The 27727-nt window shown below is 45.3% G+C and overlaps 1 protein-coding gene and 1 non-coding gene across 3 annotated transcripts in view; both read left to right on the top strand.

Annotated features, from left to right (window-relative positions):
* Positions 1–27727, top strand: part of pigf (phosphatidylinositol glycan anchor biosynthesis, class F) — a 130548-nt gene that overhangs the window by 66799 nt on the left and 36022 nt on the right. The window contains exon 4 of one of the 2 annotated variants that reach the window (XM_072510625.1): positions 3598–3706. The exons of the other annotated variant lie outside the window; for it this stretch is intronic. Coding sequence (XP_072366726.1) covers positions 3598–3706 — 109 coding nt within the window. The remainder of the gene's footprint in view (positions 1–3597; positions 3707–27727) is intronic. 2 annotated transcript variants of the gene reach the window in all.
* Positions 25042–25206, top strand: LOC140430246 (U1 spliceosomal RNA). The gene has a single exon (XR_011949368.1). It is a non-coding gene; the product is annotated as a U1 spliceosomal RNA (small nuclear RNA).

The following is a 27727-nucleotide window of genomic DNA, read 5'->3' on the forward strand; positions in this document are numbered from 1 at the left end:
TCCCATTTGGTCCATAAATCCCCTCAACACTCTAGCCGCCGCCGGCTTCCTACCCGTCCTAGACCTGGAGCGATCCAGTGCAGGATCCAACACCGTGTTAAAGTCTCCCCCCATTATCAGGCCCCCCACTTCCAAGTCTGGGATCTGACCCAACATACGCCGCATAAAACCCGCATCGTCCCAGTTCGGAGCATACACATTGACCAGTACCACCCTCTCTCCCTGCAACTTACCACTTACCATTATGTACCTACCGCCATTATCTGCCACAATGCTCGACGCCTCGAATAACACCTTCTTTCCCACCAAGATCGCCACCCCTCGACTTTTGGCATCTAGCCCCGAGTGAAACACCTGACCTACCCACCCTTTCCTCAGTCTTACCTGGTCTGCCACCTTCAGGTGTGTCTCCTGCAGCATAACCACATCCGCCTTGAGCCCCTTCAGGTGCGCGAACACGCGGGCCCGCTTAACCGGCCCATTCAGTCCCATTACATTCCAGGTTATCAGCCGGATCAGGGGGCTACCCGTCCCCCTCCCCCGCCGACTAGCCATGACCCCCTCCTCGGCCAGCCACGCGCCCGCACCCCACACCCGGCCCGTTCCCCACAGCGGCATACCCCCGTCTCGACCCACCCCACTCGCTCCAGCTCCTCCTTGATCTTAGCAGCAGCAACTCGATCCCCCCCCCCGGCTAGGACCCATCCTAGCTGGTTTACTCCCCTCATTGCACTTCCGCAAGTCAGCTGACTCCTGCTGACCCCGGCCACTCCCGCCTCCCCTTCGACTCCTCACATTGTGTGGCACACCCTCCTCTCCCGCTCCCCATTCACAGGCTCTCCCCCTCCGTTCTAAGCACGGGAAACAATCCTCGCTTCCCCGCCACGGTCCCACCCCCCCAGTCTTCGGCGGGGGAAGAAAATCCCGCGCTCTCCACCTACCAGGCCCCGCCACCAACCAAAACAGTGCCCAACCCGCCCCATCCACCCTCCCCAACCCGAAAGAGAAAAACACAGAGAAAAAGAAACCCAAAACAATGCAAAGGCCCCCCCCCCGAACCAAAAATAGGCATAACATATCCACCACAGTCCCCAATCGCCCATCCCGACCCTCAGTCTGTGTCCAGCTTCTCGGCCTGAACAAAGGCCCACGCCTCCTCCAGAGAGACTCAAAATAATGGTGCCGGTCCTTGTAGGTAACCCACAGTCGCGCCGGCTGCAACATGCCAAACTTCACCCCCATCCTGTGCAGCACCGCCTTCGCTCGATTGTACCCGGCCCTCCTCTTCGCCACCTCCGCACTCCAGTCCTGGTATATTCGAACCTCCGCGTTCTCCCACCTGCTGCTCCTCTCCTTCTTGGCCCACCTGAGCACACACTCCCGATCGACGAACCGATGGAACCGCACCAGCACCGTCCGCGGAGGCTCGTTAGCCTTGGGCCTCCTCGCCAACACTCTATGGGCCCCTTCCAGCTCCAGGGGCCCCTGGAAGGACCCCGCTCCCATCAGCGAGTTTAACATGGTGACCACATAGGCCCCCACGTCCGGCCCCTCCAGCCCCTCCGGGAGGCCCAGAATCCGCAGATTCTTCCGCCTCGACCGATTCTCCATCTCCTTGAACCGCTCCTGCCATTTCTTGTGGAGCGCCTCGTGCGCTTCCACCTTTACCGCCAGGCCTAAGATCTCGTCCTCATTGTCAGAGATCTTTTGTTGTGCCTCTCGGATCACCACCCCCTGGGCCGTCTGTGTCTCCAGCAGCTTATCAATAGAAGACTTCATCGGCTCTAGCAGGTCCGTTTTAATCTCTCTGAGGCAGCGCTGGATACCCTCCTGTTGCTCCTCCGCCCACTGCCTCCACGCTGCCTGGTCTCCGCCTGCCGCCATTTTGTCCTTTTTCCCTCCCTTCTTCTGGTCCACCACCACCTTTTTTGTCACCCCGCTCCTAGTTAAAGCCATATACTGACGGGAAGCTATTATTAACTCCTTCCCACACCGGGAAACGTCGAAAAAGTGACCTCGGGGGCCAGAAAAGAGCCCAAAAGTCCGTTTTTGCGGGAGCCGCCGAATGTGCGGCTTAGCTCCGCATAGCCGCAACCGGAATTCTCGAGAGGGAATCCTTTTGGCAGTGTTCGCTTCACCAATCTGCCCCAAAATGTCTGTGGAAACTCCTGAAAAAGGTCTAAGTGTCCGTTCCAGACGGGAGCTGCCGAATGCGCGACCTACTCCTCCATGGCCGCCACCGGAAGCCTCGTCCCCGCTTCTTCGGTGGCCTTGGTGAGATCTTTTCACAGTTGTTCCCTCTGCTGTTAGAATTCAACTTTGATAAAGGCCCTCAGGTCAGTTTGCAGCTTTAAGCTTGCCCTTCCCCCGCCTGCATGCTGGAAGAGACTCTGTTTATCCTGCAGTTACAGCCAAATCTTTTACTGTTTCTGCCGGGTCTGGTAGCCAAAAGACATAACATTCCTGGGGGACACTGTCAGGGGAATGTTGCAGTCTTCCTGCCACACCGGGAAATGTCAAACAAATGCCGTGGGGGCCCTGTAAAAGAGCCCAAAAGTCCGTTCCAAGCGGGAGCTACCGAATATGCGACCTAGCTCTGCATAGCCGCACCCGGAAGTCGTCGCCAGAGAGGTTTTTGAAAACGAGGATGAGAATTTTAAAATTGAGGCATAACCAGGAGCTAATGTAGGCCAGTAAGCAAAAGCGCCTTGTGTGAAATTCATGTTGAATCACAGGCAGACCTATGCACAGTGCTGTCTAACGGTTCTCCAGCTCTTTCAAAATTCTGCTGCAGTACACTAATCAGTGCAGCATTGCTGTGTTTTTGCGACTAGGCTAACAACCGAGTGGTCATGAGTTCAGACTCCCCGTGGCAAGTTGTGAAAGTAAATTCAATAAAGGGAACTAACCACTCCAACCCATTATACATGTGATTCCAATCATACGTACGTGATTAACTTGGAAGTCACTTAGCAAGTCCCTCTGTCAAAAGAAAGTCCATCACCGGGACAATCAGTGTTGGACAATAAATATAGCTATCCGAGTTGCATTGCGATGCCAGGTATGGGGGCATTCTGAAATGAAAATCGCTTATTGCCACGAGTAGGCTTCAATGAAGTTACTGTGAAAAGCCCCTAGTCGCCACATTCCGGCGCCTGTTCGGGGAGGCTGGTACGGCAGTATATCTGTCAGTATCTGGCAAGGAACAACCATGTATTCTACATAATGTCATAACCCAAACTTGCCCACATTGCAGTACAGTTGCTCAGGAACAACTCTTCCCCAAGGGCAAGAACTAAAGATAGCTTGGGATGCTGCTGACTGGAAAAAGGCCAATGGCTATCAGAGTTTCCCTTAGAAAGGGAGCTGACACAAAACTGTCACAGACAGGGTGAAACAGCAGCATAACTCTATCCTACTGTCACTCCCTTTCACATGCTGCTTTTATTTCTTTCTCTCTCTCTCCGTCCCTCTCTTGCTTTCTCCCCAAACTAGTTTTGCCTTGCATGCTCAACACCACATTTCTGCAGCCCAAACTTTCAACAGCATTACAGTCGGAATTGACCTTGTAACTAATCTACCCATTCCATTATACAGGGCTATGTCTATCTGGGATACCAGTCTTCAGATCACCACAATGTGCAGCTTATTTGGAGCTTGGCTTGGTGCAATTCCTATTCCGTTGGACTGGGACAGGCCTTGGCAGGTATGCAGTTGTTCATATGAATCCTGAAAAATGTATGTTGTCCTGAAAGATCTACTGTTCCATGTGATGTATTCTTTTATCAATGTGTCATAATGGGAAGGGGAACGAATTTGAAAAGAATCAGGAATTCACAAGCATCTGTATCAGAAATGGAAGGAAGAATGCCATTAACTGTACGTATGTTTCCAATTCTTAAAGTAAAGGTAGGTAACGTTAAAATTCCACATGCTTGGAGCCAGTGTATTGCATTATGATGTAAGGACCTTTTGAGAATCATATTTGAAAGTAGAAGTATTCATCTATAAGGATGATGAATGTTCTAGCATGTTTAATACATGGATAAATTACACTGGACTAGGTAACAAACAAGATGCAAAGCCCTCAGATCGCTGATACACAGGTTTTCAAATTGGGGTCCTTGACTCCCAAGATTTCCATGGAGTCATCATATTTCTGTATTTGATCGACCACATGGATGAGTGGCAGATGGCCTGACACTTAACCCCTTAGTAACTGGATGAACATTTGTACAGTTCTTTGAGCTATTTATAACAGCACCAAATTGTATCTGTTTAGTGCATTTTGAAATAGGATGCCCAAAGACACTTCACAGCAGCAATATTGAACATATTTTGACATTGAGCCACGTAAGGAGATATCAGAACAGGTGCCAGCTTGGTCAAAGTGGTAGGTTTTGGGCAGCACGGTGGCGCAGTGGTTAGCACTGCTGCCTCACAGCACTGAGGACCCGGGTTCTATCCCAGTCCCGGGTCACTGTCCGTGTGGAGTTTGCACATTCTCTCTGTGTTTGCGTGGGTCTCACCCCCCACAACCCAAAGATGTGCAGGGTAGGTGAATTGGCCATGCTAAATTGCCCCTTAATTGGGAAAAAAAGAATTGGGTACTTTAAAATGTTTTTTAAAGATGTAGGTTTTAAAGAGTTTCTTAAAGGAGGAAAGTGAGGTGGGGATGTGTAAGGAGGTAATTTTTGGGCTAGGGCAACTAAAAACATGGGTGCCGATGGTGGAGTGATATTTATTGTATTTGATTGTGGAATGTGAGTGTCACCCCAACCCTAATTGCCTTTGAGAAGATGGTGATTGAGCCCCATTCCTGAAATGCTGTAAACCATCTGGTAAAGGTACTCAGTGCTGTTAGGGAGAGAGTTCCAGAATTTTGATCCAGCGGCAGTGAAGGAATGGTGATAGAATTCCAAGTCTGGGTGATGTGTGGCTTGGAGGTGTTGGTGCTCCCACGTATCTGCTGCCTTTCTCCTAGGTGGGAAGAGATAGCAGGTTTGGAAGGTGCTGTCGAAGGAGCTTGGATGAGTTGTTGCAGTGCATCTGGCATGTGGTACACACTGGTGTCACTGTGTGTCGATGATGCAGGTACTGAATGTTTTAAGGTGGTGGGTGGGGTGCCAATTGGGCTGGGTTATCCTGGATGATGTTGAGCGTCTTGAGTGTTGTAGGAGCTGCACTCATCCAGGCAACTGGAGAGCATTCCATTAAACTCAACTGCCTTCTCCAGTTGAGATTCTAGTCAGCGAATACTCCAAGAATGTTTAATATAGGAGATTCAGTGATGTTAATGCCATCAAAGGAAAATGGTTAGATTCTCTCATGTTGGTTATGATCATTTCCTAGCATCATTTAGCCGTCCAAACTTGAATGTTGTCCAGCATGCGGTCACAAATTGTTTCCGTATCTGAGGAGTTCCACAGGTGCACAGTAGTGTTCATATCATCAGCATCCCCACTTCTGGCCTTGTGATGGAGGGAAGGTCATTGATGAAGCAGCTGAAGATGGTTGGATTTAGTACACCACCCTGAGGAACTCCTGCAGAGGTTTAAGGAATGCAGGGCTCGAGGAGGACGGCGAGATAGGGAGAGGCACGGAGGGTTTTGTAATTTTTGTGAGGGCCATGAAGAATCCAGCATGTGTTTGTAGGGACAAAACTACATATATACACCAGCAGCAGTACTCCACCACTGCTCTCTCCTCTCTAGCACACTGGCCAGCTCTATTTATGCAGGTGACTCTGCTAATGATTTCTCCATCCCCCTCATTGGGGGAGCTCATACTCACTAAGAATTGTTGGATTGGCAATAATCCCCAGCCAATAGTAATCAGGCAGGTTGTCACAGTAAGTAAGAATGAGCATTCTCAAATCGAAGCATTGTCAGAAAGGGAACCAGTGTAGGCCTGCAAGCCCACAGGGGTGATAGGTCAACAGTACTTACAGCGAGTTAAGATACGGACAGCAGAGGTTTTGACAAGGTCTACAAGAGCAGATGAATTAGATGCAGGAATAAACCATTCAGCCCCTAGAGCCTGATCCGCCATTCGATAAGATCACGGCTGATCTGTTTGTGGCTTTAACTCCACTTTCCTGTTAGCCCTCCATAACCCTTCACTCCCTTGTCAATTAAAAATCTATCCAACTCAGCCTTGAATATACCAAATGATCCATCTCCATTGCTTTCTGGATAAGAAAATTCCAAAGATCTGTTGAGAGGGAAAACAAATCTCCTTGTCTCAGTTTTAAGTAGAAGCCCCCCCCCCCCCTAATTTGTAACTGTGTTCCTGAGGCCCACCCTGCCTGCAGCATCTTCCAGTCGTGACCCTCAGCGGCATGGCGATTGACTTTGGCGTATCCTGGTGGCCAATGGCGAACTGCATCCGCCGACGGAGGTGGGTGGGGGGGGGGGGGTGTGTTGCTGCCCAACATGGGGAAACCTCTTCTCGTTATCCACACTGCCATGTCCCATCAGGATTTTTAATATTGCAATAAGATCACCTCTCATTCTTCTAAAGATAGGCCCAACCTGTCCAACTTTTCCTCATAAGATAACCCGAGGATAACCTGAGGAATAAGTCAAGTGAGCTTTCTCAGAACTGCTACTGTAATTATATCCTTTCTTATGAACTAGTCCATTTCTGCACTCAGTACTTCAGTTGTGCCTCATCTAAGGCCCTCTGCAGCTGCAGAAACACTTGCTACTTTTAGACTCAATTCCCCTTGCAATAAATTCAACATTCCATTTGCTTTCTTAATCACTTGCTGCATCTGCATACCAACCTTTTGTGATTCAAGTACCAGGATACCCCGATCCCTCTGTACCACAGAGTTACCCAGTCTGTCCAATCAAACAATATGCTTTGTTATTTTTCCTGACAAAGTGGACAAGTAAAATAATAATAATAATCACTTATTGTCACAAGTAGGCTTCAATTAAGTTACTGTGAAAAGCCCCTAGTCGCCACATTCCGGCGCCTGTTTGGGGAGGCCGGTAGAGAATTATAGATTGTTTCCTTAAATGTCTGACACTTTCGCTACTATTAGCCTATTTTTCAGTTCACTTTAGCCAACACTGTCCTCGTACCTTTATAATTGCCTTTTTTTAAATTTTAAGTCATTCGTCTTCGATCCACGCTTCTCAGCATCAAACTGAATGTGAAATTCTATCATGTTGTTGTTGCCTGAAGGCTCCGTTACTCTGAGGCCATTAATTAATCCTATCTCACTGCACACTGCCGGCTCTGGAATAGCCTGCTGTCTGGATGGCACTAGAATATACTGCTCTCACAAATTGTCCCGAATGCACTCTATGAATTCCTTTTCCAGGTTACCTTGGGCAATCTGATTTCACAGAATTGTTACTGCACAGAAGGAGGCCATTTGGCCCGTTGCCTGTACCAGCTGTACACGTGAGCAAGTCACCTGGTACCATTCCTACACCTTCTCCTCGTAACCCTATAAATTATTCCTTGTCAGAAGGCAGTCCAATTCTCTTTTAAATGACTCGATTGAACTAGCCTGCAGCAAACCCTCAGGCAGCAAATTCCAGATCTTAACCACTTGCTCATGTTTTTCCTCATGTTTTGTTGCTTAATCAATTATTTTAAATCTGTGTCTCCTCATTCTCAATCTCAACAATGGGGATGGTTTCTGTCCAGACCCCTCATGATTTTGAACACCACGATCAAATCTCCTCTCCGTCTTCTCTTTTCCAAAGAGAAGAGTCACAATTTCTTTAATTTTCTTGAACCAGTACTAATCGTTATCCCTTGATTGATTGATTGATAACGTGGAAAAGAAGCACATTGCGTTCTGGTTGAAAACGATAGCTTCTCACAGGATAATAAATTAAAAATGTTCTACTATTAAAACCTAATAGAAATCAAATGGTTTTCATTTTGACATGTTTATGATGCAGGTGCTTGACACAATTGTTTTTCTCAGCATTTCCATCCAGCCAGGGTCCTGCCTCCTATAAACAGAAAAATGAATGTGGTGTGTTTGGGGTGAACAATAAATCTGTTTATCATCGATATTTACACTGGAAAAATGGGACCAATTTTCCTGCATGCTTTCTGCCACAGGCTCTGTGTGCCTGAAATGCACTATAGTTGTTCAGGCATCAGTACCTCTACATTTTCTACTCTGGACCATGTGAATGGACCAACCATACTTGGGGCATTGCCCAATCAATATGAAGATTGTAATCGCCCATGATTATTGCGGCACCTTTCTTGGATTATTTTTTCCTGTATACTCTGTCCCACAGCATAGCTCCTAGTAGGGAGCCTTCTTACCTTTGATATTTCTTTTTTTCCAGAAATTGATTGTATATCATCTGAACTAATGTCATATTTTACTACTGTACTTGTGTCATCCTCAATTAACAAAGATACCCGTTCCCTATCTTCCCATCTTTCTGAAATGTCAAATTTGAATACATCAGTTCCACCCTTGGTCACCTTACAACCATGACTGAAATGCTATAATATCTTGCATATTTGTTTCTATTTTTGCTTTCAATTAATTTGTTTTATTAGGAATATTGCGCGCATTCAGATACAGAGCCTTTAATCCTGTCTTTTTACCATCCTTGAAAACGCTGACCTTTCCCGCTCGTACACTCTTAAGTTTGTAGATTCTGTCCCTTTCTGTCACATTCTGGCTCACATTACCCATATCACTATCCTGCTCTGTTACCTTGTCCTTTCTCTTCATTGTACCACATCTCCCCTCACGTGACTCCTTGCCCTCTCTATTTAGCTTAAAGCACTCTACTGCCTTAGTTATATCACTAGCCTGAACACTTCTCCCAGCACGGTTCTGGTGAAGACCGTCCCAATGGTACAGGTGACATTTTCCCCAGTGGTACCAATGCCCCATTAATCAAAGCCCATTTTTCCCATGCCAATTTATGAGCCACACATTCATCGCTCTAATTTTGTTAATCTTTTTGCTCATGTCTCAGGTAGCAACCTACCTTTGTGATTCTGCTTTTTAGTTTAGCCCCAGCTGCTCATAATCCCAAAGCAGAACCTCTTTTCTAGTCCTATCTATTGTCAGTGGAATGTGCAAGATGGGGGGCCTGCCTGGAGAGCACTTGAATAGTTGAGCCCGGAGGTGGCAATGGCTTGGAAGAGGGTTTCAGCAGCAGACGAGCTGAGGCTGGAGTAGAGATGGGCGATGTTTACAGAGGTGGAAGTAGACAGGCTTGGTGATGAAGTGGATATGAGGTCAGTGGCTCCGTTTAGGGTCAAATGGACCACCAAGGGTGCAAATTGTCTGGCTGAGCCTCAGACGGTGCTAGGCAGAGGAATAGAGCCAATGGTTAGGGAACAGAATTGATGACTGGGATGGCAGACAATCACTTGGGACTACCTAATATTTAATTGTAGTAAATCTCTATTCACTCAGTGTTGAAATGTCTGACAAGCAGCGTGATAAACCAAAGGCATTGGAGGGACCGAGAGAGCTGGTGGTGAGGTTAAAGCTGGGGTTCGTCAGCATATATTGGGACCTGAAGTGCTTTCAAGTAATGTCAGTGATGACGACTTATAGCTGAGAAGACCAAGTTTAGATGTTTAGAGAACTCCAGAGGTAATAGTGTGGAACAGGAAGCGAAAGCATTGCAGGAGAGTCTCTGGCTATGGCAACATCAACTTGTATTTAATAAAATATCCAAAGCACTTTGCAAGATTATTACAAAACAAATTTGATACTGAACCACATTAGGAGATACTAGGATAGATAATCGGAAGCTGGTTCAAAAAGGTAGATTATCAGGACCATCTCAAAGGAGGAAATAGAGGTTTAGGAAAAGGAATTCCAGAGTTTGGGGTCTTGGCAGCTGAAGATATGGCCACTAATGGCGTAACCATTAAAATTGGGGATTCTCAAGAGGTCAGAGTTTGAGAAGTACAGATAGCTCCAAGGGTTGTGGGACTGGAGGAGAGTACAGAGATAGAAGGGGTGAGGCAGTGGAGCAATTTGAAAACCAGGATGAATATGTTAAATTTGAGGAATTACTTAACGAAGAGCCAATGTAGGTCGGTGAGAGCGGGGGTGATGAATGAATGAGACCTAGTGCAAGTTAGAGCATGGGTGTCGGAGGTTTACATGACTGCAAGTTTACAGAGAGCAACATGTGGGAGGCTGGCCAGAAATGCATTGGAATAGCTGAGCCACGAGTTAACAAAGGCATAGATGAAGATTCCGACAACTGAGGCAGCGGTAGAGATGGACATTGTTACAATGGTGACTGTCCCTTGCAGCTGTCTAGCAGAGGAGAGGAGTTGGGGGAAGGATGGTCCGGTCAATCATTGTAAAAAGCTACAGACAGAATAAGGAGGGATAGTTTACTCTGGCCAGATTCACCGATGTTGTGCTTGTGGCTTTGGCTACATCTATCAGCCCTGTGGAAGGGGCAGAAATTTGATTATAGGGATCCACACTTGGAAAAAGGGAAAGAAGCATCATAGGATTGCTGCAGGAGGAAGTCATTTAGGATGCCCTGTCTGTGCCTGCTCTCTCGAAGAGCAGGTCACCTCGTGCCACTCCCAGGCCTTTTCCTCATAGCCCTGCAAATCCTTCCTCTTCAGATAATGATCCAATACTGTTCTGAAAGCCACAGTTGAATTTGCCTCTACCTTGTTCTCAGGCAATGCATCCCAAATCCTAAATACTTGATGTGTCTTTTTAAAAAGTGTTTCCTCATATTACCATTGTTTTTTGCCATTTACCTTAAATCTGTCCTGCGGTTCTCAATCCTTCCATCAACGGGAAACATTTCTCCATATCTACGCTGTCCAGAACCCTTATGATTTTAAATAATCTCATTGAATCTCCTCTCGACCTTTTCTTCAAGGAGAACAGCTCCAGCTTCTCCGATCTAGCTACGTAACTGATGTACTCATTCTTGGAACTATTTTCATTCAACTGATCTGCACTTTCTCTAATACCTTCACATCCTTGCTAAAGTGCGGTGGCTAGAACTGGGTGCAGTACTCCCATTTGAAACCAAACTAGTGTTTTATGTAGATCGGTGAGAATTTAGAATGGATTGGGTTTGATTTGATTTTTCCATTAGTTTTGTCAGAAAGTGAGTATTTTGCTTCAGGTGAGGAATGTAACTATCAGAACCCCAGTGTTGGTGTTCACTGCAGTTCAATATTGGGTAAAGCTGGTTAAAACTCCTTTTATCATCCCACAACTTTTCTTAACTTCATGTACTTGTCACTCCCAAGCTCATTTTGCTGAAGGTGTAAGGATCCAAGAGAGAAAAACAGTTGCGTCTGACTTGAGTACGAGCCCATATGCTAAATTTTTCTTTTAGCTAAGTTATCTACTATTGTACTTCCCCCACATCACCCCCTCCACCCCACTTGGTATATTTAAATATAGTTAATTCCAGACAATGCAACAAAGTAAGGTATTTTGCCAAGCGATCCATTAATTAATTGCACTGATAGAATTGCGTTGAGACGTCAACCAGTGATTGGGTTATTACAATTATCAGTACTCCTTTTTGCTCCTCCTCCTCACAGAAATGAAGTGTCAACGTACCTTATTGCAGATCACTGAAGATTTGACAAAAGAAGGCAACTTCTTGTCGCTGTGGCCGCTGGGGTGACGGAGTTATCCTATGTAAGAGGCTAAATACATTGCCCATTTATTCTCTGGAGTTTAAAAAAATGAGAGGCGTTCTCAATGAAACCCTCAGATCTCTGAAGGAGCTTGTTGGGGTAGACCCTGAAAGATTGTTTCCACTAGTCAGGACATTGAAACCACAAGAGCATGGGGTGCGATCCAACAGCCACACTGCACCCTGAAAGCAATGCGCTGCGGTGCAACATGGTCAGTAAATGCCGAGAGACCCCGCCATGCCTTTTAAGAACTAACACAATCTCGCTAGACTTCATGATGTGAAGCCCGCCCATTGTGAATGGGATCACCTTTAGACACATCTACATATTAGAGTGAGACAGCTAGCCTGTCTCTAATATGCAGTTCCCTGAGGTAACCAGTGTGTTGGGATCTATCTCCTTTGCCTTGGAGACCTCGGGCGAGTGTCATTCAGTACTGGTCCCCAGAAATGAAATCAGATGGAACTGCACTTGTGGGGGTTTCCCAGGGGATCAGAGGCCCCTAGCTGCTTGCCACCTGGGCAGGGTGGCTGCTGGTGGGGGCACTGGCAGGGTGCCAGGCTGGCAGTGCCAAGTTGCCAAACTGGCATTTTCTGCACGGCGGTGATCAGGCCCTAGGGTCTCCTATGCGCATAAGGTGGGGTGCAAGGGAGGGGCACAGGAACCCCTTACAGGTGAGTTGGACTTTTGGGGGAGGGGGTGTTCTGGGGTCAGGTCCGAGGGTCGAGAGATCGGGTCGCCATTTAAAAATGGAGTCCCATTCTCTCCCTGCACTGAGGAGTTTTACCGAGCAGGGCTCCTCAGTGGAGGAAACTGGACTAAGTGCAACCTTGGCCGCCTGTTCCTCACTGAGGCCCCATACCTAACTTGAGTCGCATTAGATAGCATTGTGTTTCTCGGCGCTGCAAGCACGGGGTAACCCGTGGCTAAACGCGCTTGCTATGGGGCATAGATCCCATTTGGGTCGATCGCACCTCAAGTCTCGGATAAAGGAGCTGGCTGTTTAGGACTTGGATGAGGAGAAATTACTTCATTCAAAGGGATCTTTGGAATTCTTTATGTCAGGAGTGTTGTGGATGCTCCATCGTTGAATACTGTAAAGGCTTAGATAGCCAGCGTTTTGTGTCTCAGGGAATTAAGGGATATGGGGAATGAATGGGGAAATGCAGTTGAACCCCAAATCAGCCATGATCATATTGATTGAGGGCGAGGTCATGTCGGGCCCAGGGAGAGGACAGTGCCATGGTGAGTATGTCGGAGTGAGTGTGAATCTGCCTTACACCCAATCTCTGGTTTCTCACTCATTCTCGCCACTTCAAACCAACACATACACACACGCAACTCACACTTTCCCACCGCATACACTGATCCTCTTACCCTCTGGTCATTTTTATTACGTAAGGGTCCTTCCTCTTGGTTCCCTTTTTTCCCCCTTTCTTTATTTTTGCCTTTGATCCATGGATGCTCAATGGACATGTACCTTTAAGTCAAGCAGCAGAGAGAAGGAAGAATTACAGAAATTGCAACATTGTATATGGTGCTGCCAAGCTTTGATCAGCAAGGCCCAGATTTTTTGGCACCTGAGAGATGGGGTGGGAATCAGTTCAATTGATTGGCTGGCCAGAAAGTCACATTCTGCCCGGTAACAGGTGGTGATTGGATCCTGTCTGAGTGGGATGATTTTCAGAGATCTAAGGAAAGCCAAGTTTGAATTTGGCACTCAGGGGGAAGGACTTTCTCTCTCTCTCTCCTTCCCTTTTTCTCTCCATAAAGATTGTGAGTTGCTGTAGTTCTGAAACTGCAGAGACCTGAATGAACCTTCAGTGAAAACCATTACAGACTGTAAAGTAGAAATCCCGACCTGAAAGCCTGATTTGAAGGGCAGTGTGCTCGAAACAACCATCTGAAACAACTCTTATCTTTTACTTTTACTTATCATTTGTTTTACTCCCTCTGTGTTTGTCATTCTTGTGTGTGTGCAGAGGGTGTGTGTAAGTTAAAGTGAGGGATTAAAAATTAGATGATAGTTAACCAACTGGGGCTGGTTTAGCACACTGGGCTAAATCGCTGGCTTTGAAAGCAGACCAAGGCAGGCGCCGGAATGGGGTGACTAGGGGCTTTTCAAAGTAACTTCGTTTGAAGCCTACTTGTGACAATAAGCAATTTTCATTTCATTTCTTTTCATTCAATTGTATTTTCTGCATATTTCATTCTAATTCTTGGTATAAATAAAAAGTAATTGTTTAAATTTAGAAACCTGGGGCGAAATTCTCCAGTATCGGCGCGATGTCCGCCGACCGGCGCCAAAAATGGCGCTAATCAGTCCGACATCGCACCGCCCCAAAGGGGCGGAATCCTCCGCATCTTGGGGGGCCGAGCCCTAACCTTGAGGGGCTAGGCCCGCGCCGGACTGATTTCCGCCCCGCCAGCTGGCGGAAAAGGCCTTTGGTGCCCCGCCAGCTGGCGCGGAAATGACATCTCCGGGCGGCGCATGCGCAGGAGCGTTAGCGGCCGCTCACGGCATCCCCGCGCATGTGCTGTGGAGGGAGTCTCTTCCGCCTCCGCCATGGTGGAGACCGTGGCTAAGGCGGAAGGAAAAGAGTGCCCCCACAGCACAGGCCCGCCCGCGGATCGGTGGGCCCCGATCACGGGCCAGGCCACCGTGGGGGCACCCCCCGGGGCCAGATCACACCGCGCCCCCCCCCCAGGACCCTGGAGCCCGCCCGCGCTGCCTTGTCCCGCCGGTAAGAGAGGTGGTTTAATCCACGCCGGCGGGACAGGCATTCTAGCAGCGGGTCTTCGGCCCATCTGGGCCGGAGAATCGCGGGGGGGGGTGCCCGCCAACCTGCGCGGCGCGATTCCCGCCCCCGCCGAATCTCCGGTGCCGGAGAATTCGGCAATCGGCGGAGGCGGGATTCACGCCAGCACTCGGCGATTCTCCGACCCAGCGGGGGGTCGGAGAATCTCGCCTCCGGTGACTGTAATTATTCCAAGATGTTCCAACTGTTCCAAGATGGCGCCGGAGCGAGGCGACTCTCTGCGAGCTCTCCCAAACAGATCCACTTTTTACTTAACCTGTACTCGTTCTCATCCGATGCCAGTGCTTTTGTAGTTACATTGTATATGTTGTGTTGCCCTATTATGTATTTTCTTTTATTCCCTTTTCTTCTCATGTACTTAATGATCTGTTGAGCTGCTCGCAGAAAAATACTTTTCACTGTACCTCGGTACACTTGACAATAAACAAATCCAATCCAATCCAATCCAATTGGGCAGCTAAGGGATTGGATTTCATTGAATTTGTTCATTGTTACATGTACAGAGGTACAGTGAAAAGTATTTTTCTACGTACAGTCCAGACAGATCATAATACATGGAAAAAAATACATCAGGCATACATAAATACACATTGTAAATTCATAGACAAGCCATCGGGTGAAGCATATGGTATGTAGTACCACTCAGTAGAGAAGATGTGTGAAGAGATCAGATCAGTCCATAAGAGGATCACTTAGGAGTCTGGTAACAGCGGGGAAGAAGCTATTTTTGAATTTGTTAGTGCGTGTTCTCAGACTTTTGTATCTCCTGCCCGATGGAAGAAGTTGGAAGAGTAAATAAGCCGGGTGGAAGAGGTCTTTAATTATGCTGCCCGCTTTTCCAATATAGCGGGAGGTGTCGACAGAGTTAATGGATGAAATGAAATGAAATGAAAATCGCTTATTGTCACGAGTAGGCTTCAAATGAAGTTACTGTGAAAAGCCCCTAGTCGCCACATTACGGCGTCTGTTCGGGGAGGCTGGTTCGGGAATTGAACCATGCTGCTGGCCTGCCTCGGTCTGCTTTCAAAGCCAGCGATTTAGCCCTGTGCTAAACCAGCCCCTGGGAGGTGGGTTCGCTTGTTCATGGCTCTCTGTAGTTTCTTATGGTCTTGGGCCAAGCAATTGTCAGACCAGGCTATGATGCAGCCAGATAGGATGTTATATATGGTTCATCTGTAAAAGCTGGTAAGAGTCAATGTGGATCTCCGAATTTCCTTAGTTTTCTGAGAAAGTGTAGGCGCTGTTATGCTTTCTTGGTCATAGCGTCGACATAGGTGGACAGGACAGATTATTAGTGATGTGAACACCTAGGAATTTGAAGCTGTCAACCATCTTCACCTCCGCACCATTGATGCAGACAGGGGTGTGTATGATACTTTGCTTCCTGAAGTCAACGACCAGCTCTTTAATTTTGCTGACATTGCGGGAGGGATTGTTGTCCTTACACCACTCCACTAGGTTCTCTATCTCCATCCTCCCTCCCTCTGACTCATCGTTGTTCAAGATCTGACCCACTGCAGTCGTGACATCAGCGAAGTTGTAGATGGAGTTGGAGCCAAATTTTGCCAGTCGTGTGTGTATAGAGAGCATAGCAGGAGGCTAAATACACAGCCTTGCGGGACCCCGGTGTTGAGAACTATCGTGGAGGAGGTGTTGTTGTTTATCCTTACTGATTGTGGTCTATGGGTCAGAAGTTGAGGATCCAGTTGCAGAGGGAGGGGCCAAGTCTTAGGTTTTGGAGTTTTGGTTTGAGCTAGACTGGGATAATGGTATTAAAGGCAGAACTATAGTCAATGAATAGGAGTCTGATGTAGGGGTGCTTGCTGGTTTTGCACAGGGCTAAATAGCTGGCTTTTAAAGCAGACCATGGCAGGCCAGCAGCCCGGGTTCAATTCCCGTACCAGCCTCCCCGAACAGGCGCCAGAATGTGGCAACTAGGGGCTTTTCACAGTAACTTCATGTGAAGCCTACTTGTGACAATAAGCGATTTTCATTTCATTTCATTTTCATTGTTATCGAGATGCTCCAGGGATGAGTGTAGGGCCAGGGAGATGGTGACAGCTGTGGTCTGGTTGTGGCGAATGCGAATTGCAGTGGATCTAGGCATTCTGGGAGTATGGAGTTGATGCGTCTCATTCCGAACCTCTCGAAGCACCTCATAATAATGGGCCAAAGACTTTGGGCATTTTTCTAAGAGTTATTGCTTAATTCAATTGTGTTGTGATTCCAGGTATTATGGGCCAGGGTTTAGAGAACTCCAAAGTATATCGTGGAGTTCACCTGACCTACAACTGTTTATTTATTTTGGTTACGATGAGCACAAGGGCCTGCCTCTCGGGTGTTATTCAACAGAGGCCTTCAGCACTTTTAATCAAAAACAAAGTTTATTCTACGAATTTAGTTAACATTTTTATAAACACACACAGTAAGCATTTTTATCAGCTACCAACATAAATACTCCACACAGCTACAATACTCTATGTATGACCCTTAATAAATGTCCCCCTCTCGCTGTTCCAATTTAATAACAAGATCCCATAAACCAGAAAACTCTTTTCAAAGGTGTGGCCCAGCACACAGCACTCATGACCAGGAATCAATCTTCGGATGTACACCGGCGGGACTATACCATTTCTTGGAGTGTTAGAGGTAGACATTGCATATAACAGCCAAGGCACAAGAGCACGGCTCCTGTGAGCAAAAGGGCATGGGCGTCGTCATTTAAGACCCCTTGGTTGTTCTCAAGTAATGGGGAAGATTCATGAGGTTCATCCAGGCGCCTCTCGACTGAAGAGTCTAGCCACGTTGTATGTCAGGTGACCTAATATGGACACTCAATAACACTTCTCCTCCCAGGGTTCTCAGATTTAAGGGGAGGAGGTGTGTTATTATTATGTATCTTATTTAAATCCATTGCGATGTCAGTAAGTGCTGTGATATCATTAGTTGCTGTTGTTACCTGTGTATATTCGTTTTTAATGGTCGTTAGTTCCAATTCTATTCTGTTAATGCTATTTCAATGTTTAGCTTTTTTGAGTCCATGGGTATTTAAAACTTCATTATTGTTATATGTTAAAGAAGATTAACTTTATTTATTAACAATGCGTTTTGACTACTTTTTTGTGATCAAGTTACCGCAGGCAACAAATGCTGTCCTTGCCAAATCCTTGCCAGCGATCTCCATAATCCCGTGAAAAGAATAAAAAAGTAATTGAACTTGTTTTCACACTCATCTTGTTCTATTCCCCTCAAGTTTTTTTAAAATAATGCATGAAAAGTTGAATTATTTTTTTTCATAAAAAATATGAGAAAGCCTGCCCATTCCAGCTATGAATGCTACCAAAAACGTTACCTGGCACAAGCTTCCTGTCTCCGTTGTCTCTTTACCTCCTTCGTCATTTCGGGATCTACAGTCCTTCAACCAGACCGCTTCCCTTCTGCATCCACCTGCGCTCTTCACCCATGTGTGAATGGTTCTGTGCTATCTCAGTATCAGCATTAACCTCTGACCCTAGCTTGATACAGTGAGAAGTTTTTTAACACCAGGTTAAATTCCAACAGGTTTGTTTCGAATCACTAGCTTTCGGAGCGCAACACCGTCATCATGTGAATGAAGTGATGGGTTCCACAAACACATACAAAGGCAAATTCAATGATGCAAGATGATACTTAGAATGCGAGTATTATTCGTATTCAAAGTATCATCTTGCATCATTGAATTTGTCCACAAATGTGTTTGTGGAACCCACCTATTCATTCACATGATGGGTGCTGTAAGGGGACTTGCGGGGGGAGGGGGGGTCTGAAGAAGGGGAAACCCCCTGGGACCCCAAATGGGGGAGTTCACTTGAGGTGGGGTAGTGCCCATGTGTGTGGGGGTGACATTGCCCATGGGTAGGGGGCATGGGGGACTCACAAGCTCACTTAGAGATCAGGGCACCTTTTCAAAATGCCGGCCCGATCTCTTGATTCAGCTCCCCAGGGCGAAAAGAAATTCTAAGTGTGGGCTAAACCGGTGAGAAACTCCACAAGCCCCAAAAAAGTGACGAAGTGTCATTGAATAGCGGTGGGGAACTCGCCGGCAGAACTGGCGGGAAACTCCCTGAAAACCCCGCCACAAATTAACTTCAAATTTTTTTGAGAGAATCGCGCCCTTTATCTTCATCCACCCTGGTCGGAATTCTCCAGTCATTGGGATTCAATTTTCCCGCTGGCAGCGCACTCCTGCCAGCAGGTCTCATGCAGTGTGGGGTTGTTTAAATGGGAAATCCCTTTGGCAAGTGGTGGGGATGGAGAATCCCACCCCCTTTCTTTTCCTATTAATATCTTGATGATTTCAATCAGATCACCCCGCTACCATCTAAATTCTAGCGAAACAGGCCCAATTTGTGCAGTCTCTCCTCATAACTTGACCCCTGTAGTCCAGTTGCACTCCCTCCAAGGCCAATATATCCTTCCTAAGTTGTGGCCCAGAACAGCTCACTGTAAGTGGAGTCTAACCAGGGTTTTGTAAAGCTGCAGCATAACTTCGGTGACTTTATAGTCCAATCCTCTAGATATAAAGGCTAGCATTCCATTAGACCCTTTGATTATTCTCCGCACTTGTTCCTGACATTTTAAAGATCGATGCACTTGAACCCCCAAGACTCTTTGTACATCCACTGTTCTTAACCTCTTCCCATGTAGAAAGTACGCTGCTCTATCCTTTTTTGGTCCAAAATGGATAACCTTACACTTGCTTACATTACATTTTGCCCATTCACCTAGTCTGTCATTATCTCCTTTCAATTTTATGCTGTCATCTAGACTGATACAATGTCGCCTAACTTTGTATCATCAGCAAATTTGAATATAATATGCCATCATCCAAATCTATAATGATGGGGACGCAGAGGCGATTCACCAGGATGTTGCCTGGGATGGAACATTTAAGTTAGAGAGATTGGATGGCCTTGGGTTGTTTTCGCTGGAGCAGAGGAGATTGAGGAAGCAACCTGATCGAGGTGCACAAGATTATGAGGGGCAATGGCAGGGTAGATAGGCAACAGCTGTTCCCCTTAGTTGAAGGGTCAGTTACGTGGGTACACAAGTTCAAGGTCAGGGGCAGGAGGTTTAGGAAGGATTTGAGGAACAAATATTTTACCCAGAGGGTGGTGACGGTCTGGAATGCACTGCCTGGGAGGATGGCAGAGGCGAGATGCCTCACATCCTTTAAAAAGTACCAGGATGTGCACTTGGCACGTCATAACATTCAAGGTTATGGGCCAATTGCTGGCAGGTCAGGTGTTTTCCATGCGTCGGTGCAAACTTGATGGGCTGAACGGCCTCTTCTGTGCTGTATTATTCTGTGATGAATAATGTGAATAATTGAGCCTCAACACAGAAACCTGTGGTACATCACGAGTCACATCCTGCCAATTAGAGTACTTACCCATTATCGCCATTCTCTGTTGCCTGGCACTCAACCAATTTCCTAACCATGTCAATAATTTACCCTCAACTCCATGGGCTTCCACCTTCGTTAACAGTCTCTTATGTGGGACTTTATCAGATGCCTTTTGGAAGTCCATATAAATAATATCCATAAACATTCCCCTGATCCCACTACCTCTTCAAAAAATTCAATGAGATTTGTCAGGCTTGATCTTCCCTCCACGAATCCACGCTGGCTCTCCCTGATCAACCAAATTTTTTTTGAGGTGTTCAGTTACCTTATATCTGATTATAGACTCCAGCAATTTCCCTACTACAGGCATTGGGCTAACCAGTCTGTATTTCCCTGGTTTACCCCTTTCACCCTTCGTAAGAAGTGGAATGACGTACTATTTTCCAATCCAGAGGGACGAAACCTGAATCTAGGGAACTTGGAAAGATTATTGTGGGGGAATCTACAATGTGCTCCCCTACTTCCTTTAACACTGTCCGGTCCTGTCACATTAATTTCCAAGTTACTGATGCTGTACTTGCGTTTATTATATTGTCATGTGAGTGTCCCTTTAAGAAAGTTTTTGCCTTATCACATAGCTTCAGTGATGTCATTGTGTGGGTGGAGCTGGGCTGTGGCTGTGTGAGTTTTACTTTCACTTTCACATTTGACTGATGTGCACTCAGACATGAGAAAGATGTGTTTTGGCCTCTCTCTCTTTCTAGTTTCATTTTAAATATCTGATCCAGTAAAAATCACCTTGGTGGTGGCTTTTAAGATATAGTTTGCTTTCCGGAAGGGTTTAAACCTGCTGGTGAGACAGGGTCAAAATCTCAGGAAAAGCCAGTCTTATTCAAGTGAGAATGCAGAGTGCTGGGCCACGCCCTTAAAAAGGGGTTTTGGTTTATGGGATTCTGTTTTTGAATTAGAACAGTTAAGGGGGGATTCATTAAGTATTATACATAGATTACTGTAGCTGTTGGGGTCTTTATGTTTGTAATTAATAAAAAAATTCTTGCTGTGTGTTCTTAGAATAAAGCATATTTTGATTAAAGTATCTTGGAAGACTGTTGAATCACATCTCCAGTGAAGGCTCTTGTGCTCATCCTAGACAAATTCAATATAAAATTATAGGTCAGGTGAACTCCATAACACACTTTGGAGATTTTAAACCCTGGCCCGTAACAAAATTGGGTGCTCGTCCGGGATAAAAGTCCATCTTACATGATTGGGTTGGCTTAGTAAACTTAGACAGTGAGAGGTGAACTTATTTGTGTTTGCATTTCAGCTGTTGTATTCAAGTTTAAATAGGGAGTGTGTTGTGGACAATGGCTATTTCAGAGGCTCAGAAGATTTTTGGGGTGTAGAAGGTCACGAGCAGTACTAAAAAAGGCTTTTAGGTTTGGCAAAAAACATTTGCAGTTGACATTGCCTAACAACATATGAAAAGAAGAGGTAATTGTGGTGGTAGCTGAGCACTTACAATTGCCTGAGACACAGTCTGAATCATTGGAAATGGCAAGAATTCAATTACAGATCAAACAGCTTGAACATGAATAAAAGTTAAAGCAGCTTGAACGAAAACGAATTAAAGCAGCTTGAATTCAAAATGAGGGCAAAAGAAAGATTAGCACCAGCAGAACAAAAAGTGAGAGAAAGGGAGGTACAGATCAGGGAAAAAGAAAAGGAGAGAGAGGAAAGGGAAAATGAACAAATTGCTCCAGCAGAACAAAATGCGAGAGAAAGGTAGGTACAGATCAGGCAAAAAGAAAAAGAGAGAGAGGAAAAAGAGAGAGACTTTAAACTTCAGAAACTGGCCATGAGATGGGAATATCAATTAAAATAGTCGGAGGTGAAGAGAAACGTACAGTCTGAGGATAGTGAGAAAGAGCAAGAGCGTCATAGTCGAAGGCTTGGTGGGGTTCTATTTAAATATGTCCAAGCATTGCCAAGGTTTGATGAGAAGGATGTTGAAGCCTTTTTCATTTCATTTGGGAAGGTGGCTAAACAAATGAAATGGCCACAGGGCATGTGGGTATTACTGGCTCAATGTTGGTATCACTATCAGAGGAGGTATCTGGATGTATGAGGAGGTGAAAAAATCCATCTTAGGTGCATATGAACTAGTGCCTGAATCCTACAGACAGGTTTAGAAATTTAAGGAAAGAACCTGGTCAAACATACATAGAGTTTGAAAGGATCAGAGTAATTTTAATAGGTGGATAAAGGCTTTGAAAATAGGCCAAATGTATGAAGCTCTTAGAGAAATTATCATTTTGGAGGAGTCAAAAATTCAATTCCTGATGTAGTGACAACTCGTGTGGAAAACCAGAGGGTTAAAACTGCGAGATTAGAGGGCAGCACGGTGGCACAGTGGTTAGCATTGCTGCCTCACGGTGCTGAGGTCCCAGGTTTGATCCCGGCTCTGGGTCACTGTCCGTGTGGAGTTTGCACATTCTCCCCGTGTTTGCGTGGGTTTCACCCCCACAACCCAAAAAGATGTGCAGGGTAGGTGGATTGGCCACGCTAAATTGCCCCATAATTGGAGAAAAAAAACTGTGAGATTAGCAGCAGAAATGGCGGATGATTATGAATTGGTTCCGACATCAGTTTCAGCCTGTGAGAGAGTGAAACTGGGGACGTGAGAAATACTCAAGTCGTAAAGTACAGGGGATCTGATGGGAGATAATAAGGCGAGTGTACCTCAGATTAGAAAAGAAATCCAGGAGGGTGGAAGAGAAATGAAAAGTTTCAGAAGTCTTTACTGTAAGAAACTAGGCCATATAAAGTCCGTGTTGGTGGTTGAAGAAAAGCACTGGGAAGGCGGATGTGGTAAAACACAATTGCTTCACAGCTCCTGGGTCCCAGGTTCGATCCCGGCTTGGGTCACTGTCTGTGCGGAGTCTGCACATCCTCACCGTGTGTGCGTGGGTTTCCTCCGGGTGCTCCGGTTTCCTCCCACAGTCCAAAGATGTGCAGGTTAGGTGGATTGGCCATGATAAATTGCCCTTAGTGTCCAAAATTGCCCTTAGTGTTGGGTTATGGGGATAGGGTGGAGGTGTTGACCTTGGGTGGGGTGCTCTTTCCAAGAGCCGGTGCAGACTCGATGGGCCGAATGGCTTCCTTCTGCACTGTAAATTCTATGGAAACAGGATAAGCCAGTGGGGTTTGTTAAAGTGGTAAAAGAAAGCCCAATTGAAGCGAAGGAGGTGCAAAAGAATGTGCAGCCTGATCAACAGATGATTGCTAAGAAGCTGCCAGATCTCTTTAAAGAATTTATTTGTGTGGTTAAAGTTTATCAGGAGTAGTAGGGAAAGAAGTCAGAATTTTTTAATTTTCCAATTAAGGGGCAATTTAGCGTGACCAATCCACCTACCCTGCACATCTTTGGGTTGTGGGGGTGAAACCCACGCAAACACGGGGAGGATGTGCAAACTCCACATGAACAGTGACCCAGAGCCGGGATCGAACCTGGGACCTCAGCATCGTGAGGGAGCAGTGCTATCCACTGCGCCACTGTGCCGCCCAAGAAGTCAGAATTTTAAGAGATACGGGAGCTAATCAATCTTTGATGGTAAGAGATGAGGTGTTATGTTGTTTGGGAGGAATATTGCCAGAAAAGATGGCAATATGTGGAATTCAGGACGAGAAGAGTACTGTTCCATTATATAAGGTGAGGTTGGAGAGTCCAGTGAAGAGTGGTGAAGTGGTAGTAGGAGTAATAGAGAAACTAACTTGTCCAAGAATACAGTTTATTTTGGGTAATAATACAGCTGGATAGCAGGTGGGAGTGATACCTACCGTGGTTGATAAGCCAGTGGAAAATCAAACAACTGAATTGTTGAATGATGAAAATCCTGGGATTTTTCCTGATTGTGTAGTAACAATGTCGCAAAGTCACAGGTTAAGACGAGGAGAAATCAAAAAATGAAGATAAAGTTGAAGTGCAATTATCAGAAACGATTTTTGATCAGATGGTTGGAAAAGAACATGTGGAGGATGAGGCGGATATTTTTAGTTCAGGAAAGTTGGCAGAGTAACAACAAAAAGATATAGAAATAAAACCGGTGTATCAGAAAGCATACACGGAAGAGGAATCTGAGTGTATACCAGAATGTTATTACCTTAAAAATGATGTCTTAATGAGAAAATGGAGACCTTTATATCTGAAGGCGAATGAAAAGTGGGAAGAAGTTCATCAAGTGGTATTGCCAGTAGGGTATAGAAAAGACGTGTTGCGAGTAGCACATGAGGTACCAGTAGGAGGTCATTTGAGAGTAAGGAAAACTCAAGCTAAAACACAAAAACATTTTTATTGGCCTGGACTATATAAAGATGCAGTTAAATTTTATCAATCATGTCACACATGTCAAATGATAGGGGAACCTCCAGCGATAATAAAACCAGCGCCCTTAATACCCATTCCAGCATTTGAGGAAACTTTTACAAGGATTTTAATTGATTGCGTAGGACCGCTTCCTAAAACGAAAAGTGGCAATCAATATCACGGTAGCACAGTTGCTTCACAGCTCCAGGGCCCCAGGTTTGATTCCAGCTGGGGTCACTGTCTGTGCGGAGTCTGTACGTTCTCCCCGTATCTGCGTGGGTTTCTTCCGGGTACTCTGGTTTCCTCCCACAGTCCAAAGATGTGCAGGTTAGATGGATTGGCCATGACAAATTGCCCTTTGTGTCCAAAAAGGATAGGTGGGGTTACTGGGTTATGCGAATGGGGTGGAAGTGTGGGCTTAAGTGAGATGCTCTTTCCAAGGGCCAGTGCAGACTTGATGTGCCAATGGCCTCCTTCTACACTGTAAATTCTATGAACTTTTGACTTTAATGGATATGTCTACTAGGTTTCCAGAAGCCATTTCAGTATGTAATATTACAGCTAAAAATATTGTTACTTAAATTTTTTATTATATATGGACATACCACAGAAACACAATCGGATCAAGGATAAAATTTTACCTCAAAGTTATTCAAGGAGGTTATAGATAGCTCAGGAGTTATTCAAGGAGGTTATAGATAGCTCAGGAGTAAAACAATGTAAATCAACTGCGTGCCATCCAGAATCGCAGGGAGCATTAGAACGGTGTCATCAGACGTTAAAGACAATGTTGAAGGCTTATTGTCAAGATTATCTAGAGGACACTTACCTGGCAGGGGTGAAACCATGATCAGGAAGGTGGTTCGCCCAGGAGGAGGGCTAGTCCATTGCACTTCAGGTGTGCTGACGCCTGCGATGTCCCCAAATGCGGGATACTCGACTGCAAAATTTGTGGTAGTGGAGGACTGCGTTCGCGCTCTCCCTTGATTTAAAAAAAAAAGATTATCCAGAGGATTGGGATAAAGGAATTCCATTCGTACTGTTTGCAATTAGGGATGCACATAATGAGTCAATCAAATTCAGTCCTTTTGAATTAATATTTGATCATGAGGAAAGAGGACCACTTAAATTGATTAAGGAGAAATTGGTGAGAGAACACTCTGAAACTACATTATTGGATTGCATGCAAATTTTAGGGAACGATTAAATAGAGCAGGTGAATTGGCTGGACAACATTTAAAAGTTGCACAGCATGTGACGAAACAGGTAGCGGACAAGAAAGCAAATGTTTGTAGTTTTGCCAATGGAGATAAAGTTTTAGTATTGTTACCAATGGTAGGTGAACATTTAAAAGCAAGGTTTTGTGGACCTTATCAGATTGAAAGGAAATTGAGTTAGGTGAAATATTTGGTAAGAAGGCCAGATAGAAGGAAAACTCACCGACTGTGTCATGTGAATATGCTTAAAAGGTATTTTGAAAGGGAAGGAGAGCAAAAGGAGGAGGTTTTAGTGATTCTAACTCAAAGCGAAGAACCGAATCCAGATGACTCTGAATTTGACATTCCTCAAATTAATTTGGATGACGAGGATGTTCTTAAAAATTGGGATAAATTATTGAGTTACCTTCCAGACAGAAAATGAACTGACCAGAAAGAGCTATTAATATCACATGGGCAAGTTTGTGGAAATAAGTTGTAAAGTACTAAAATGGCTATACATGATGTAGATGTGGGATATGCTGTTCCAATTAAACAACATCCATATAGACTTAACCCAGTAAAATTGGCACAGGTTCAAAAATAAATTGAAAGTATGCTTAAAAATGGCATAATTGAAGTGGGTTGCAGCCAATGGAGTTCATCCATAGTGACGGTACCAAACTGGTGACGGTATCCAACGATTGTGTGTGGACTGTTGAAAGGTTAATTCAGTTACAAGAACAGACTCTTATCCTATTGGTTGGAGGACTACATTGAGAAGGTGGAACAATCCGCTTTTATCTCTAAACTGGATTTACTTAAATGTTACTGGAGGTATTTTTATCCATAATCTGAAGGAGATTTCAGATTTTGTAACTCCAAATGGTATATACCAATTCAAAGTTATGCAATTTGGCATGAAAAACACCCCAGCCACATTTCAACGATTAACTAACAAAGTCATTTCAGGATTACCCAATTGTGCGGTGTACATAGACGATCCGGTGATTTTTAGTCAGACATGGAAAGAACATTTGAAGCATCCAATGGAGTTATTAGATCTACTTCAGGAGGCGGGTTTGGTGGTAAACCTAGCCAAAAGCGAGTTTGGAAAAGCCCAAGTCATGTTCCTTGGCCATACAATTGGACATGGACAAATTATCCCACGGGATGTGAAAACAAAAGTTATTGGGAGTTTCCAATACCCTCAACACGAAGGGAAATAATGAGATTTCTTGGTATGAGTGGTTTTTAACGTAAATTTGTGCCGAAGTTTAGCAGTGTGGTTGCTCCACGAACGGACGTGTTGAAGAAGTGTAGCAAATTTCAGTGGACGGCGGAGTGTCAACAGGCATCTGACGGCCTGAAGGCTGTGTGAACCACTGCTCCTGTGTTGGCCACCCCAAAGTACACAAAACCATTCAAGGTGGCTATCGATGTAAGTGATGTGGGTGTAGGTGCTGTGCTCTTGCAAGAAGACGACAAAGGAATAGAGTGGCCTGTTGGATATTTTTCAAAAATATTAAATGATCACCAGAGAAAGTATTCAACAATTGAAAAGGAGGCTTTGAGCTTGGTGCTGGCTTCGCAACATTTTAACATTTTATGTTCGCAGCAATTCATCCGATCATAATTCTTTGTTTTGGGAGAAATTCAAGAATAAAAATGCCAGACTGTTTCAATGGAGTTTATTATTACAGCCATTTAATTTAAAACTTATACATGTGGCAGGACGAGAAAATGCGATAGTCGATGCTTTGTCATGAATGTAATGAAGAGAAGCAGGTTCAATGGTGGAAGACGAAAAACTAAAATCGACTATTATTATAAATGTTTGCCTGTTTTGGTGTTTTAAAATTTATGTATGTTTATTGGCAAGTGTTAAGAATGGGCAAGTGAAAAATGAAACCATCTTTGAAGTTTTTTGTTTTTTTCTTGGGGGGAGGTGTCATGTGAGTGTCCATTGAAGAAAGGTTTTTGTCTTGTATGGCTTCAGTGTTGTCATTGAGTGGGTGGAGTTGGGCTGTGGCTGTGTGAGAGTTTTACGTTCGCTTTCACATCTGACTGCTGTGGACTCAGATAGGAGAAAGAAGTGTTCTGGCCTCTCTCTCTCTAGTTTCATTTTAAATATCTGATCCAGTAAAAATCACGTTGGTGGTGGCTTTTATGATATAGATTGCTTTCCAGAAGGGTTTAAACCTGCTGGTGAGACGGGGTCAGAATCTCAGGGAAAGCCAGTCTATTCAAATGAGAATGCAGAGTGCTGGCCATGCCCTTGAAAAGGTATTTTGGTTTCTGGGATTTTGAT

The sequence above is a fragment of the Scyliorhinus torazame genome, chromosome 1 (assembly GCF_047496885.1).
Source record: "Scyliorhinus torazame isolate Kashiwa2021f chromosome 1, sScyTor2.1, whole genome shotgun sequence".
Classification (NCBI taxonomy): domain Eukaryota; kingdom Metazoa; phylum Chordata; class Chondrichthyes; order Carcharhiniformes; family Scyliorhinidae; genus Scyliorhinus; species Scyliorhinus torazame.